Consider the following 14945-nt stretch of genomic DNA (forward strand, 5'->3'; position numbering starts at 1 on the left):
CCTGTCCTCTCTCTCTCCCAGGGCCATGGTTATTCCTGTCCTCACTCTCTCCCAGGGCCATTGTTATTCCTGTCCTCACTCTCTCCCAGGGCCACTGTTATTCCTGCAACTCTCCTCACTCTCTCCCAGGGCCATTGTTATTCCTGCTGCTCAGTTTACTCTGTCCCAGGGCAATGGTTCAAAGGTCGTTTTACTGTCAAAGTATACAATTCTGAAAATCTGCAGTTCTCTGCGTGGCTGTGAAACCAAGAAAGAAAAGAAAGGCAGCACAATCATCAACCCCCAAATCCCTCCTCCTCCCCATTTATCAAAAACCAACAAAAACAGAACAGGTATAACAACCCCCAAATCCCTCTTCCCCGTTTATCAAAAACTAACAAAAACAGAACAGGTATAACAACCCCCAAATCCCTCCTCCCCGTTTATCAAAAACCAACAAAACAGAACAGGTATAACAACCCCCAAATCTCTCCTCCCCATTTATCAAAAACTAACAAAAAACAGAACAGGTATAACAACCCCCAAATCCCTCCTCCCCATTTATCAAAAACCAACAAAAACAGATCTGGCTCATGGACCCCCAAATCCCTCCTCCCGCCCAGGGTTAGCAATAACAGGCAGCTTGCTGCAGTTTGAGGCTCTTAGATAGACACGTGACTATGAAGGGGATGGAACAATATGGATGATATACAGGAGCAGGACATTTAGGGTAAACCGACATCAGAATCAGCACAACATGCTGGGCCAGATGGCCTGTCCATCACTGTGCAGATCTATACTCGTTCATGTTACACATCAAACAACTATTTGTCAATGATAGGTTTCAGATTCTTTGTACACTTAGCAATCCAGTTGTTATATATCTAATTTCAGTCATTTATTTGATCATTCCATTGAATTGTTTGTATGCTTTTTCATCTATTAAAATCATGTGACCACTCATAATTGTAGCCTCACGCACAAGGTGTAAGTTGCACGCTGTGAAGGGATTATTGCTCCACTTTTCAATTTAATAGCTCTCAGTCCCACCAACTCAGTTCAGGAATATGAACTGCATGCCAAATGTTCAACAATAATTGTTGGTAACCTCTGAATTGGGAATGAATATATTAATTTCTCCGTCAAGGCAAGAAGGATAGTTTTTAATTATAATTATTTGACTGGAGCTTAGGTTTAAATTACTTAATTCAATACCAAATAGTGATCAAACGTCTGATTTTCTTTATTGGATTAGTTCTGCAATACACTTGATAATTTGGATACCATGTGGTAAGTAATTATCAGTTCACAGTTAATTTTTTGGAAAGGGAGTAGAAAACCTCAGTATTATCAAGGCAATCATTACATACAGATGACCTTGTTGCATTGATCGCAAAAGGAATGGGTGAGAGGTCAAATTCTCAAGAGCTACAAAACATCGTAAGACTTTAGCGTTTGCTTCTGGTGAAGGCTGAGGGAGTGATTTACATCTGTTGTTCTCTGGTTAATCCCAATAGCCAAGTCTCAGTTTAATTATTATTTACAAAACAACTGTACACTTTGTTCAGTTGAAAACTTCTACAGGTGTATCGTGGGGAGCGTTCTGACAGGCTGCATCGTTGTCTGGTATGGGGGGGGGGGGGGATTCAAAAGAAGCCAGTGAAAGTTGTAAATTAGCTCTACCTTGGGTACTAGCCGCCGTATATCGCTGTATATTGAAGACATCTTCAAGGAGCGGTGCCTCAGAAAGGCAGCATCCATCATTAAGGATCCCCCATCACCCAGGACATGCTCTCTTCTCACTGTTAACCATCAGGAAGGAGATACAAAACCCTGAAGGCACACAGTCAGCGATTCAGGAACAGGCTCTTCCCCTCTGCCATTGGATCTCTAAATGGACGTTGAATCCATGAACACTTTTATCTCTGCTTTTGCAGTATTTTTATTTAACTACTTAATATACATATATATACTTACCTGTAGTTGATTGCTTTCCCTGTACTTATCATGTATTGCATTGTAACTGCTGTCGCTAAGTTTACAAATTTCATGACATATGTCGGTAATATTAAACCGGGTTTTGATTGATAAGTTTATTGTGTGTGCAGAGGACAAAAGCAGGTACGGAAAGAGATGAGAATGCAGTGTGTTATTAGATTGACTTTCCTCCTTTCTGATGAATAGTCTTCAACTTGAAGCCATAACCCTGCTTCTCTTTCCATGGATGTTGTCTGGTGTACTAATATATCCAGGTTTTTTTTGCTGTTATATCATTAAAAATCCCAATAATATGATTGATGCTTTGAGGTGGCTGATAATGTAAATGAGCTTCTGGGAAAGTGAGGCATACATTCTTGAGGAAGGAATGCCCACATGGAAGATACTGAGTTCATGGTCAATGTTTAACAAACCTGTCATTGTTCAAAGGGAAGGGCCAATGGAAGAATTGTGCATGATTTCTGAAGCAAGTGAGCAGCTTTTGTGACTCGCTTTAATTGTTCCTTTACTTGCAGATGAAAAATATAAAATTGAACTTTCCTAAAAGTGGCTTCGTTTTATGTTAATTATTTTTTTATATACAAGATTAAAACACAAGGAGCTTTTGCACATTCCAATAGAAAGCACTGAAAATATGGGGTTGCAAATGGACTATTGCCTTATTATTTTAAATCATGTTTAAAATGCTATGCATTCTCAGCTTTAATTTTGGATTTCCAGTATTTACAGTTTTTATTCCAGAGATCCATTCAATATTTACTCAATGTGTCTTGTTACAGAATGGCAGCCAACGAGAAGCAAATCCTCTGCATTGGGTTAGTCTGCTTGGATATTATTAACGTGGTTGACAAGTTTCCAGTCGAAGATACTTATACACGGTAAATAGTACTTTTTTTAAAGGGTTAAACATGATTACAGTTCTTTTCTCAGTCATTAATAATTTTAATGGAATTTTTTAAATTAATTCTAAGTTTTTGACATTTTCTTTGGTGACTGAAGAAAGTCATAAAGATTCCTGAAGTCAGGCAAGTTGTTCTTTTACCAACTTACCTCTTTCAGTCACAGATAGAGAATTATTGTTCCTTATCCAGCATGTCAGCATACCAGAGTAAGTGTATTTAAATAGTACCTTTCATCACTTCAAGATAGCCTGAAGCGATGAAGTACTTTTGATGTTAAGAAACATAGCAACCACTTAAGTGTAGTTAGATTCCATAAATAACCGCCTGTTAATGACCAGTTATCTGTTTTTTAGTAATGTTTGAAGAACAAATATTGGGAAAATGTCCTTAATGGTTTTACAAAAGGCAGTGAGCATTCTTTTAAAGCAGGTGGAGTCTTGATTTAATATCTTATTAAAAGATAACACCTGTGACACAGCAGCACTCCCGTAACTCTGCAATGGAACATCAGCTTAGAATTTCTTCTCCAGATTCTGTAGTGAGTCTCAAGCCTCATACCCTACAAGTCAACAAAAGTAACATTTGGAAAAAAAAATAGATTTTTGAAATTAGTGAACCAAATCAAGTTCTCAATTGGATTTATTTATTTAGATGTATATCTCAGAGATGGCAGCGCGGGGGTAACGCCTCCAATTCGTGCACAGTTCTCTCAATACTTGGTGCTCCCTGTGGATTCATGGGCTCTCTTGCACCTGGGCGAGTTTCTGAGTAAGTTGTATTAATTATTTTCACCACATAATTTTTCTATAGATATCATTGCGACATTTCTAATATTGTTCTTTATGCTTAATGGTACTTCAACACTCCTGTTGAAAATCAGAAATTTTCAGGTGTTGACCATTTAAAATAAAAGGAAAAATGCTTTAAATGCCTCACTACTCTGTTCTCTTTTTGCATTATTTATTTTATATATTTCAACAGTTTCAATGTCAGAGAGATGTATACAATATACATCCTGAAATTATTTTTCTTTGCAACCATCCACGAAAACAGAGGAGTTCCCCAAAGAATGAATGACAGTTAAATGTTAGAACCCTAAAGCCCCCCCCCCAGCTCCCCCTCCCACACGTAAGCAGCAGCAAAGCAAAGATCCCCCTCCCCCACCAGCAAAAAAAGCATTGCCCCCCCACCCAGCACTCAAACATGCAGCAAAGCATCTATAAAGACACAGACTAGCAGTACCCCAAAGACTACTTGTTCACCCAGTAATTCGACATACCACAGGCTCTCTCTCCCTACTAAGGGGAAAAGAAATGTCTCCATTTCACAGTGAGAAGGGAGACACAAGAAACAACTCGCTGATTTACTATGTTAAAAGCCCATTGTGTTGCTTTTTCTGGTCTCTGTGCCCAAAGAACTCGGGTCTCTGGGCACACAGACAGCAGCCAGCTCACTGCTTTCAATCTTCCGTCTCCCATGACACTCCAGTTTCCTGCAGAGGCACCGACCGCGAGTCTGCCTGGCTCCAGAGTCACAAAGTCCCAAAACCCTGAAGGCATGCTAGTCTTATAGGCTGCGTCCTTGGTATATCGAATAACGGCCTGTCATGAGACCCCAAGAGTGGGTCCTATTCCCGCAAAGAACCAAAGTCAGTGTGTAACTTCTTGTAACTTACAATTTTATGTTGTTTTGCAGTAGCTGTGCTATACAAGTTTTACCACATGTCGGTGATAATAAAACTGATTCTGAAATGACCTCGCAATATCCATAGACAGAGAAACAATTAACGGTTCATGTTGAAGGCCGTTCATCAGAATTGAGAAGGGGTGAACACAAGTTAGTTTTAAGGTGTTTTAAGAGAGGATGTAGGTTAGAGAATGTACACAGTTGGACGTCCTGTGGCCCTTGTTCGTCACATGGAATGATGTAGCTGGCAATGGCTTCTAGGCACAAGCCTTATTAATCATGAACCCTTGTGCCTCATTTGAGTGGAATGATAGAGAGTAAATTCTGTTTCTGACATTAGTACCTGAGACAGTAGCAAATGGTAAAGAAACTACATGTCAGGAGCAAAAACTAGAACAGATCAAGGAATATTGTCACATTATTTCATTCCCATCACCCTTACTCAAACACAGTAGATTTATTCCTGGATAACACAGGAAAGGTCCAGAATAAAATCAATTTAACGTGCAATTTTTATTGTTCAGAATCATTTTTGTAAGCCAGATATAATGGAAATATCATTTAAACCTAGTACTTATAAATAATTCAGCCACATTTTGAAAATGAAAAGAGTGCACAGAGAATTATTAAATTCAGTATTTTCAATAAGTGCTGTATAGTTGTGGATTCCAAAGGCTGAAAGATAAACATATTTTAAGGAGTTGTCCTGAACAAAATATAAGGGAACTTTCTGTAACAGATGCTCAGACTAAACAAGTGTGCCCATATGTGGGACCAATAACCAATCAAATAAAGAGGAAGATTAGTTGCAAAATTCCCATAGGAAAATGTGAGGTTTGGAGGGATTACTGTAGAGACATGGCAAAAATGTAACAAGATTAGGGGGAAAGCTGAGTCCCAGAAGAAATGCAAAGCTGCAGGCTCAGACCATATCCGTACAGAATTCCTTCAATGCCTCAGCAGTAAAAGAACTCTTTGAGGCATAATTGTTACTGATATTCACCCTGTTTACAATCCGTAAGTTAGCAGATACTCTGAATGGTTTATGTCCTGAAGTATTTGCATGGGGATACAGTATAATGAAAAACAGACTGTGTAAATCAATGACTGGCATATATGAGATGGAAGTTGTAGATAGCCTAGAAGGATTTGAATCTAACAAACCCCGCAATAAATTACTTATGTTCCCAGATAATAAGAGAAACGAGAGAGAAGAGTTACAGTCATGATAATTATTAACAGGATACTACTAGACAAGGGGAAAGTGCCAGAAGTATCTGTTGCACGTACAAACTATGACAAAGCTGAGAAGGATATCCGTGAATCTACTAATCTGACTTCAGGTCTGTGTAACATAATTGAAATATCCATAAAGTTAGACGGGTTTATTATCACTGCCTTACGTGATGAGAAAGCTGTTGTGGCCACAGTACAGTGCAGACACAAAACACAGCAGATTATCAGTAAGCAGTGCAAAAGAAAGGGAATAATGAGGTAGTGCTCTCAGGTTCATGGACCATTCAGAAATCTGATAACAGAGGGCAGGAAGCTGTCCTGGATCGTTGAGTGTGGGTCTTCAAGCTCCTGTACCTCCTCCCTGATACTAGTAGCAAGAAGAGAGCGTGTCCCAGTTGGTACGGTTCCTTAATAGCGGATGGCATCTTCTTGAGGCATGTCTTCAATGGTGAGGACATGATGAAGCTGGTTGTGTCTACAACCCTCTGTATTCTTCTGTGATCCTGCACTCAGGCTCCTCCATAACTGTAATGCACACTGTCAGAATGCTCTATAGACATTTGCAAGAGTCTTTGGTAATGTACAGAATGTCTTCAAACTCCTAATGAAGTATAGCAACTGGCATGCCACCTTCATGACTGCATCACTGAATTGGGCCCAAGGCAGAGCCTCTTGAGATTTTGACACCCAGAAACTTTCCACTGCTCACCCCTCAATGAGTGGTGTATGTTTCCCAACTTCCCCTTCCTGAAGACCACACACAAATTCCTTGACCTTTCTGGCATTGAGTGGGAGGGAGATTGTTGTTGCAACTGCACTCAACCAATTGATCTGTCTTAGCTTCTGTAAGTCTCCTTGATGCCATCAGAGATTTTATCAACAATAGTGGCGTCATCTGCAAATTTTTAGATGACGACTAAGTTGATCTTAGTCCCACAGTCATGAGTGCAGAAAGAGTAGAGCAGTTTACTTACCATCTGGGACATGCTGTCTTGTTACTATCATCAAAGACCAGGTATAGGAGCCTGAAGAGTCATACTGAACAATTCAAGACAGGTTCTTGCACTGTGTCATCAGATTTCTGAACAGCCCGTGTAAACACTGAGTAAATTTGAGTATTAAAACTCAGCATCAACTTATGAAACAACAGAAAACATTGTAAAAGGGGCTTCACCTCAGAATATCTGAGCTGACCATTAAGCCAGTCTAAGACTATCTGTTTGCACATCCTTTATTCCCTGTCTACTCATCTGTCTGTATAAATATCCCTTAACTTTTGTTATCGTATCTAATTTTACCACCTCTCCCACATTCCAGCCCTTACACTCTCTGTGTAAAAAAACAAAGATGGCTTCACAAGTCTCCTGTAAATATCTCCCCTCATTTTAAACCATGCCCTCTAGTATTTGACATCTTCACCCTGAGGAAAAAGAGTCTATGTACCTTGTCTCTATCTGCATTTAAATTTATATACAACTATCAAGTTATCTCTCAGTCTCCAATGCTCCAGAAAAGGCAATCTGAGCTTTATAGTTAATATATTCCAATCCAGGTACAATCCTGCTGAACCACTCTTGCATACTCTCCAGATTAATTCAGCTACAATTGTCGTGGTTTTTCGTGCCTCACAAATGACCAGGAGATGCAGAAGATTCTTCAAGAAGGGTTAAACTTTAATTTGCAAATCAAAGCTGAGACAGTCATTGAGCTAGTCGCTGATTGCCCACCGATCCCCGGACACAGCATTTTTTATAGCAATCTCCTGGTCCAGTTGCATTAGCATATGTAATCGATCTATAGTTGCATATTACACGTACCTCACTGTACATCATTGTCCCTATTGTTTCTATCAATTGACTTAATTATGTTCTAATCTATATCTCTTAGCTACTTCTCATTAACACATCATTGTCTTATACATTTTTAGGATATATGCATAGCAAATAGCAAGCTCTTTCTGTAGCTACCTCTCATTAACACACCATTGTCATCTTAAGACTTCAGTCTCCTACCAAATTGGGTACATGCATAGCAAATAGCAAACTCAGAACTGAGCAATGTTCTAATTGATGTTCTAATCTATATTTCTTTAGCTACCTCTCATTAACACACCAATGTCTTCTACATTCCTAAGATTTCATTCTACTAAATTGAGTACATGCATAGCAAATAACTGACTTCATAGTTAAAATTTATACTTTTATACTCCAATACAACATGACTTGCCAACTCTTATACTCAGTGGCCCGGACAGTGAAGCAAGCACTCTCCAAAATGCATGATTCACACTTTTCAGGATAAAAGTCCATCTGCCATTTCTCTGCCCAAATTTCCAACTGATCTATGTCCTTTGACAACCTTCCTCACCATCCACAAGTCCGCCAGTTTTTGCTACAACTCCAGCAGCAGCAAATCCTGTTAAGTAGCTGGATAAGCAACAAAATAGCGCTATGGCCCAGGTTCACAGAAGATCTTTGACCTTGAATCAAGTAATATCATCGATCAAAATATTAATCACTTTGGAGTGCTGGTTAGCACTGCAACAAAGAGTAACGTCCATAATGACATATTGATCAAGTAGTCATTGTGACTGACTGACTCTGGGCCACACAGGAAATATAACCCAGAAATATTGAAGGAGATAGACGCAGAGACACACCATCCAGGAGAATATTGTTCTGCTGGCACAGAATTTTATAATTCAACACCAAGATAAATGATTAACTACAGTTTCAATTGCTGTAATTATCAATTTTAACATTATATAGTCTGGTACATTACAAATTTACAGTGGTAGCACATCCCAAGTAGCAGAACAGTTTTGAACATTCATTACAGGTGTCTGTTCATTAGCCACAGAGTATCATTTGGAAATCAAGTTGTGTACAGGTTTTATTTCCTGATGATTGGTTCTCATTTCAGTAATCCGTAGTGATGCTGTCTATAATTTCATAACCCCAGAATGATCCTAACAGTCATCAATAGGTTGCAAGATATTTTGTGGATCTAAAACCTCAAGCAAACAAAGTCCATTATTATTGGGTAATTAGATATAGCCCCACCCTCCTGTCACTAACTGCGGTTCACTTTCAGCCCTCTCAGGTAGAGAATGGGGCATCTGTTGGACACTAAGTGGTAAAAACACTGTTTTCCTTAGCTTACTACTGGATCTGCTCATGTTGTGACAAACGTTCTGGCACAAGTCATTTCTTTTAACTAGAGATCTTTTGCTTAAACATTTAATCTTCTGTATTAAGGAGGAGGTGGGGGTACAAAACCCTTTGAGAGGGATAACATGGAATAGGTCAACACGAGGAACTCAGTAGGACAGGCCGCATTTATGGGGGAAAATGAACTGTCATCAATTTATGTCAAATCCCTTCATCTGCCTCACCCACTGAGTTCCTCCAGTATCTTGTTGGTTGCTCAGATTTCAGCATCTGTAGTCTCTTGTGTCTCCAACAAGGAATAATTGTTTCATTTTACCTTGCAACCTCCTTTTTTTTCTTCTCATAGGGACCTTCCCTCAGAAGGGGACATGATAAATACATTAAGCGTAGAATAACCAGGAGATGAGAATCACAGGATAATAATCAACATCAGAATGGAGAATCATATACAATCATCAGCAGAATAAAAATGCAGCTATGACATGTCTAATAGTTTCACAATCATGTGATTTATTGAAGTAGGATTGTAATGTTTCAGGGGAATGTTACTCAATGCCTAATCACAGTCACAGTTTAACACAAATGTGCTCACATGACAACTAGAAAACTTTCCAGGTGAGGCACAGCAGGGTATATGTAGCCATTCCAGCAGCTACCACACCGGTGTGATTTATTTCTGCACAATCGTTTTATTTGCTCTATATGAGAATACTTTTGAACTAAGTAAATCATACATTTTTTCCTAAACGTTACATACCCAAATGCCTTTTCTATTTCATAACTTTATACATGGGGTTTTAATGCTCCTGCACTGTGTGGCAGTCTTCCTTATGTGATTGCGGTCTATCAGCCAAAAATACCTAAGAAGGTAGAGGTGACTTCTTTGTGATGGTGCTTCCATGCTGGCCCCAGGACCGTTCCTCTGATGTGATAATGCAAAGGAATTTACTGACACTCTGCACCTCATCCACTAGTGAAGACTGATTCAAGGACTCCTCTGGTTTTGCTAACATTGAGTGAGAGGTTATTGTCGTGGCACCACTCAACCAGATTTTCACTCTGCCTCCTGTTCGTTGGCTCGTCACCACACTGATTCAGCCAACAACAGTGATGTCATCAGTGAACTTAAATATGGCATTGGAGCCACACAATCATAGGTATAAATTGAGTAAATCAGGGGACTAAGTGCACAGCTTCTGGTGCACCCTTGCTGATGGTGAGTGTGACTCCTTGAGGAAAAGGTAGAATATGGTGGAGCTACTGACACCCAGACTGCCCTGCCTTTTCAAGCTCCAGACGAGGCAGTTAACAGACCCTGGATCACAAGTGTTCATTCCTGGAGTTAGCTCCCTGTGGAAGCTGTGCCCAAAATATCTTCATATTTTTTCAATTGCAGAGATGGTAATGAGAATCACTGTAAATCAAAAGAATAAAAATCTTGTAATCACAGTGAAACTTTATTTTTCCTGGTATATCTTTCTTATCCTTCAGCCAAGAAGTGGTTTGGGCCTCTGAGGCCCCACTGCCCATAAAGGAATTACTTTTCAGTCTTTTAACGCACTGAACACACATGGGGCTCCCTCCTCATCATGTGTCCAGCATTCCATTCTTCACCTTTTAGCCTAAGTGGTAATTATCAGGGATATGAAGTAACCTTTCCATTATCCTACCTTTGGAGGCTTGACTTTTGTGTCAGGATGGAGGCAGCAAACTTACACTAAGTAGAGGATGGGGATCATACAGGTGAGGGATGGGTGATGGACAGTGCCTTTGTGTCTGGCTAAGTAGATATTTAGAAGACAGCAGTATCTTCAGTGGTACGCCTGTCACACCTTTTGAGATCATAAAATTTCCTACAACAGGAGTTAACACTCCAGAAGGGACAACTCAAGCCATTCTTGCCAAGCCTTTCCAATGGTGCCCCTCACAAATCTTCTCCCTGCTCTGCACCACCCTGTTCACCACAGAAGACCTTGCTCCTGATGTTGATTTTATTAGAGATAGCTTCTGAAAACTCATGTTTTCCCTCATAGCAGTCATAGTTGAACATTTCTGGTAAACCTCTTCTAAGTCAGATGTTGAACTGTATTCTATGCACCCAAGTCTAATACATTTATCTATGTCAACAAATATAGGCACAGCATTGATCTCTGAGAGAGTACTCCATCTAATGTATAATGCATTGTTGCTTAAAATATTACTCAACTTTATTAAACACATTTTGCTTTTACTAAATGTATTGGCCTTCCTTAATGAACCCATGCACTTCATTTATTTTAAATGTATCCTGAAGTTTAGCAGGGGCTAGAATTCAATGCGCTGAACAATGTAAATATCCAATACAATATTTTATGGAGTTCATGTGTGTTGAATGGCATATAGTTCTGATTAATAACATATTGTATCATATTTAATATTAATACAGAAATAAAATAACAGTTTTGTTTTGAAATTTACAAAGGAATGATAACAAGAATTAAATTTTTTATCATTTCTTATACTGGTTCATGTTTTCACTGTAATAATTGTGGTTGGATAAGGCAGCTTGTAAATTTTGTACTCAAGCACATTTATGTCATTGGCTAATTTTCAAACCACTCGATCTTTCAGGAGGCAATTCTCATTTCAAGTTGATAGTTGGCCTACCAATGTTGACCTATTTCCTACAGTTATTTTCTTAAATCTTTCCTCTATAAATATCTCGCAGTTTTATTTGTGATGACATCAGACGATATGGAATTGATGTGAATGTGATTGTTCATGCAGAATCATCCCTCCCAGCCTCCATTGTCATCATCAACATAAACAATGGCTCACGTACCATCCTTCACACAAACAGGTTTGTATGCGTTCCTGAGAAGCCAACCAAGCTTGGAAGCAAAATGAAGGAAAGGTTCAACTCATTGCCGGGTATTAACAGATCCTTGTCACATATTCAGAGTCATATTTTGCAAGATTCTTGTCTGAGTTCTCTGGCAAATATAAATTCTCTGGTTTAAAGAATTCAGGTGTGAACGTCACTCAGCTTTTCAGCGCCTGAGTTTTTTTTCATTGGAGGTTTGGTTAGATTTCCACCCATTTAAGATCAACAGATTAAAATCAAACTTTTCTTACCTGTATTTCAGTAGAGTATTATAACCCAAGTTACACTTAAAAATGCCAAAATCTCTTATTTGTACATATATTCCCTTTAAATGCCAGTGTTGTTGAAGTCTTTTAGTTGCTGATTTTCTACTATTGGAATGGAGCAGAGTTAATGTAAGATTAGTAACATTGATGGGAGATGCATGATGGATCACTTAAGGTTAAAAGCTGTCAGCAGCCCCTTGTGGTCGCAACAGATGATGACAATACTTCTTGACTTCTAGAAATATGTGGACAAACAGTGATTTTTTTTAATAGGTAAGGCAGTTTCTTGTGACCAGCTCTACAGACCAGTTGTCCTGAATGTAACTTTTATTTTTGGACAACCAGTAACACCAAATTTTCCTCATCTTTGTTTTCTATGCCTTTGCCATTTCCCATGATGAAGTTTCATCACAGACGATTTTCAAAGCAGAGGCATTAATATATCCAACATTGTGTGGCAGCATGTGGGAGTTACACCTTGTGCTTGCTGTCTTGTGAACATTACCAATGGCTCACGAACAGTCACACTGTCCGACATGTAAGATCTGTTGTCACTTCAATTTTAATTACCTATATTTTAAAATGTAACAATGCAGAAATATTCCCTTGCCCCTTTAATATTGTAAGTTGTGCATTGCTTTTGGCTCAGTGAGTAAAAAATAACAAGGTAAATTATCAAGCTACGTAGAATTACAAAGGCCCATTTCAAATGCAACCATGCACAATGTTGAATTGAAGTCAGGAATGCAACAATATGTAGTTGGTCTCTGTGTTGCTAATTAAGGCATGAAGGGGAGAAACAGAATCACGTCCCTTATACACAATTAGTATTTGGCGACTGCTACCACTGCTGGCATGGATGGTGGGTGACGATGGATTCAAGCTTGGTTGCCGTGACCCTTATGATGAGAGAGTTACATTCAGGCATACAGAAGGAATGACTGTTAGGTGAAATGCTTGAGAGGATTAACCATCCTGGAAACACTCTACAGCACAATATCAGCACTTAACAATCTACGTGAAGGGAGGGCGCAACAGTTTTTGAAGTCTCTTAATCCACTTTCCCAATTGCAAGGATCATTGACAGACATTGTCTTTCAAACAAAAGACATTTTCAAGTTTCTTGACTTGCTCTTTATTTGCAAGCCTTGGATATATTGACCCATAAATGTCTTGGTTATATGGAAGTCTCCATTAACCCAAAAGGGTCCATTTCATTATGGAGGTTTCACTGGAGTTTCATTGAAAGTTGTTCTTAAATTAAGGCTATTTGTCTACTGCTTTTTCAAAAATACAATTAAATTCAATATTGTATTATAGGTTGAGCACCCCTTATCTGTAATGTCTGATTAGGAAGTTTAGCCATCCAGGAAAAGCAGTCTGCTTGATTGGCATTCCATTCACCTGCTCTCATATTGGTCTAGGTTGTCCAATCAAATTACCAGACAATGTATTTTTCACAAATAATTAAGTGAAGAAAGAAACAGGCTCTAACATAATTAAAATATTTTAAGTTTTTATAGCCTCACAGATTGACAGAGAAGTCACACACTCTTCTCCGCCCCCCCCCCCCCCCACACACACCCTATGATGTTTTTCAGCTGTCTTTTATTTAGAATGAGGTTAAGTACGAGGCCATTCTCCCACCTTAAAAAGCATGCATCCCAAAAGTGTTCCCAAGGGTTTCCCTGTCACTGAATGTTGAAACTAAGGAAGTTATGGCTTCAGCATATGTGACAAACAGCCACGTGACGTTCTTTGGTTGCTGGTGTAAGCAGCATGATGAAGAACCATTACTTGTCAAACAGAATTGCAAATTCATCAGCATCCCCAATATTTTCTTAACAGTGCACATTTTGCCGCAACTTCAGGGTGAGTGGCTAGGAAGGGTTGGGTTTGACAATCTAGCCCTCACTCAACCTCTACCATCAAAGCAACGTGCTTGCAGTGAGTGTGTTGCAAGATGAAGCTTGTCAAGACGCCTTCAACCATTCCTCTGACTCTGACACCTTGGCTTCAACCATTTGCTTCAGTTAAAGCAAAAAAAATCTGTACACTTATCTGTATTTATCATTATTGGTCATAGTCAAGATAGTTTATCTAATACACTGGGGTGTAAATTCACCACAGAGACAGAAGTAGTTCCCGAAGCAGCCCATTACTACTAGGGCAAATGGGCAATAAGTGCTGCTCTTAGTAATACCCATTTTAAAAAACTGTATTTCTCACATGTTTATCCAGCTTTCCTTTAAATGCAAACATAGTATTTACCTAAATATCTTGTGTGAACAAAATTTGTTATCTCTTGCCTTTTTATTGTTAACTTTTCCACACTCCTCGGGCACCTGTCTTTCACCAAGGAACAAAACAAAATGACTAATTTTCTCTTGGTGTCCTAAAAAGGATTATTTCTGCATTGGCACATGTAACACTTAACTCTGCATGGTGCAAAAATCAAATATATACATGATTATCAATAATCAATTCAAACACTTAAAAATTGCAGTTTATGAATGGAAAAAAATTGTCACATGTATCATAAAGATGAAAATCAAGACTGATTTGTTTATAGTTTACACAATCAACTATTCAATTCCCATATCTTCTTCCACAGTGTGACTTGCAGTTGTACTGCTGTCATTTCCATGAAAGTTTGAGATTTTACAACATCTTTTAGACTCCCAGTTTAATAATCTAGTAGTATGTATGGAACTGTTTGCTCCATGTGTTTTCAATTCAGTGCTGGTGTGACCTCAGGTCTGATCTCTGCATTTTATGATCTAATTTGTATTTGAAAAGAAGTACTTGGAACCACTTCAAACTTCTTCCCATTGAACTTAGTGTC

General features: G+C 38.9%; 1 protein-coding gene across 8 annotated transcripts in view; it reads left to right on the plus strand.

Moving 5' to 3' along the window:
- Positions 1 to 14945, plus strand: part of khk (ketohexokinase) — a 54574-nt gene that overhangs the window by 16109 nt on the left and 23520 nt on the right. For 3 of the 8 annotated variants that reach the window (XM_073043283.1, XM_073043282.1, XM_073043284.1), the window contains exons 2-6: positions 2757 to 2855; positions 3531 to 3647; positions 5808 to 5908; positions 11738 to 11810; positions 12504 to 12638. In XM_073043283.1, the coding sequence (XP_072899384.1) occupies positions 2758 to 2855; positions 3531 to 3647; positions 5808 to 5908; positions 11738 to 11810; positions 12504 to 12638 (524 nt within the window). In that variant the 5' untranslated portion in view covers position 2757. Of the gene's footprint in view, positions 1 to 2756; positions 2856 to 3530; positions 3648 to 5807; positions 5909 to 11678; positions 11811 to 12503; positions 12639 to 14945 lie in introns of all 8 variants that reach the window. The other 5 variants (XM_073043286.1, XM_073043285.1, XM_073043288.1 and 2 more) reach the window with 5 other exon arrangements.

The sequence above is a fragment of the Hemitrygon akajei genome, chromosome 4 (assembly GCF_048418815.1).
Source record: "Hemitrygon akajei chromosome 4, sHemAka1.3, whole genome shotgun sequence".
In the NCBI taxonomy this organism is placed as follows: Eukaryota; Metazoa; Chordata; class Chondrichthyes; order Myliobatiformes; family Dasyatidae; genus Hemitrygon; species Hemitrygon akajei.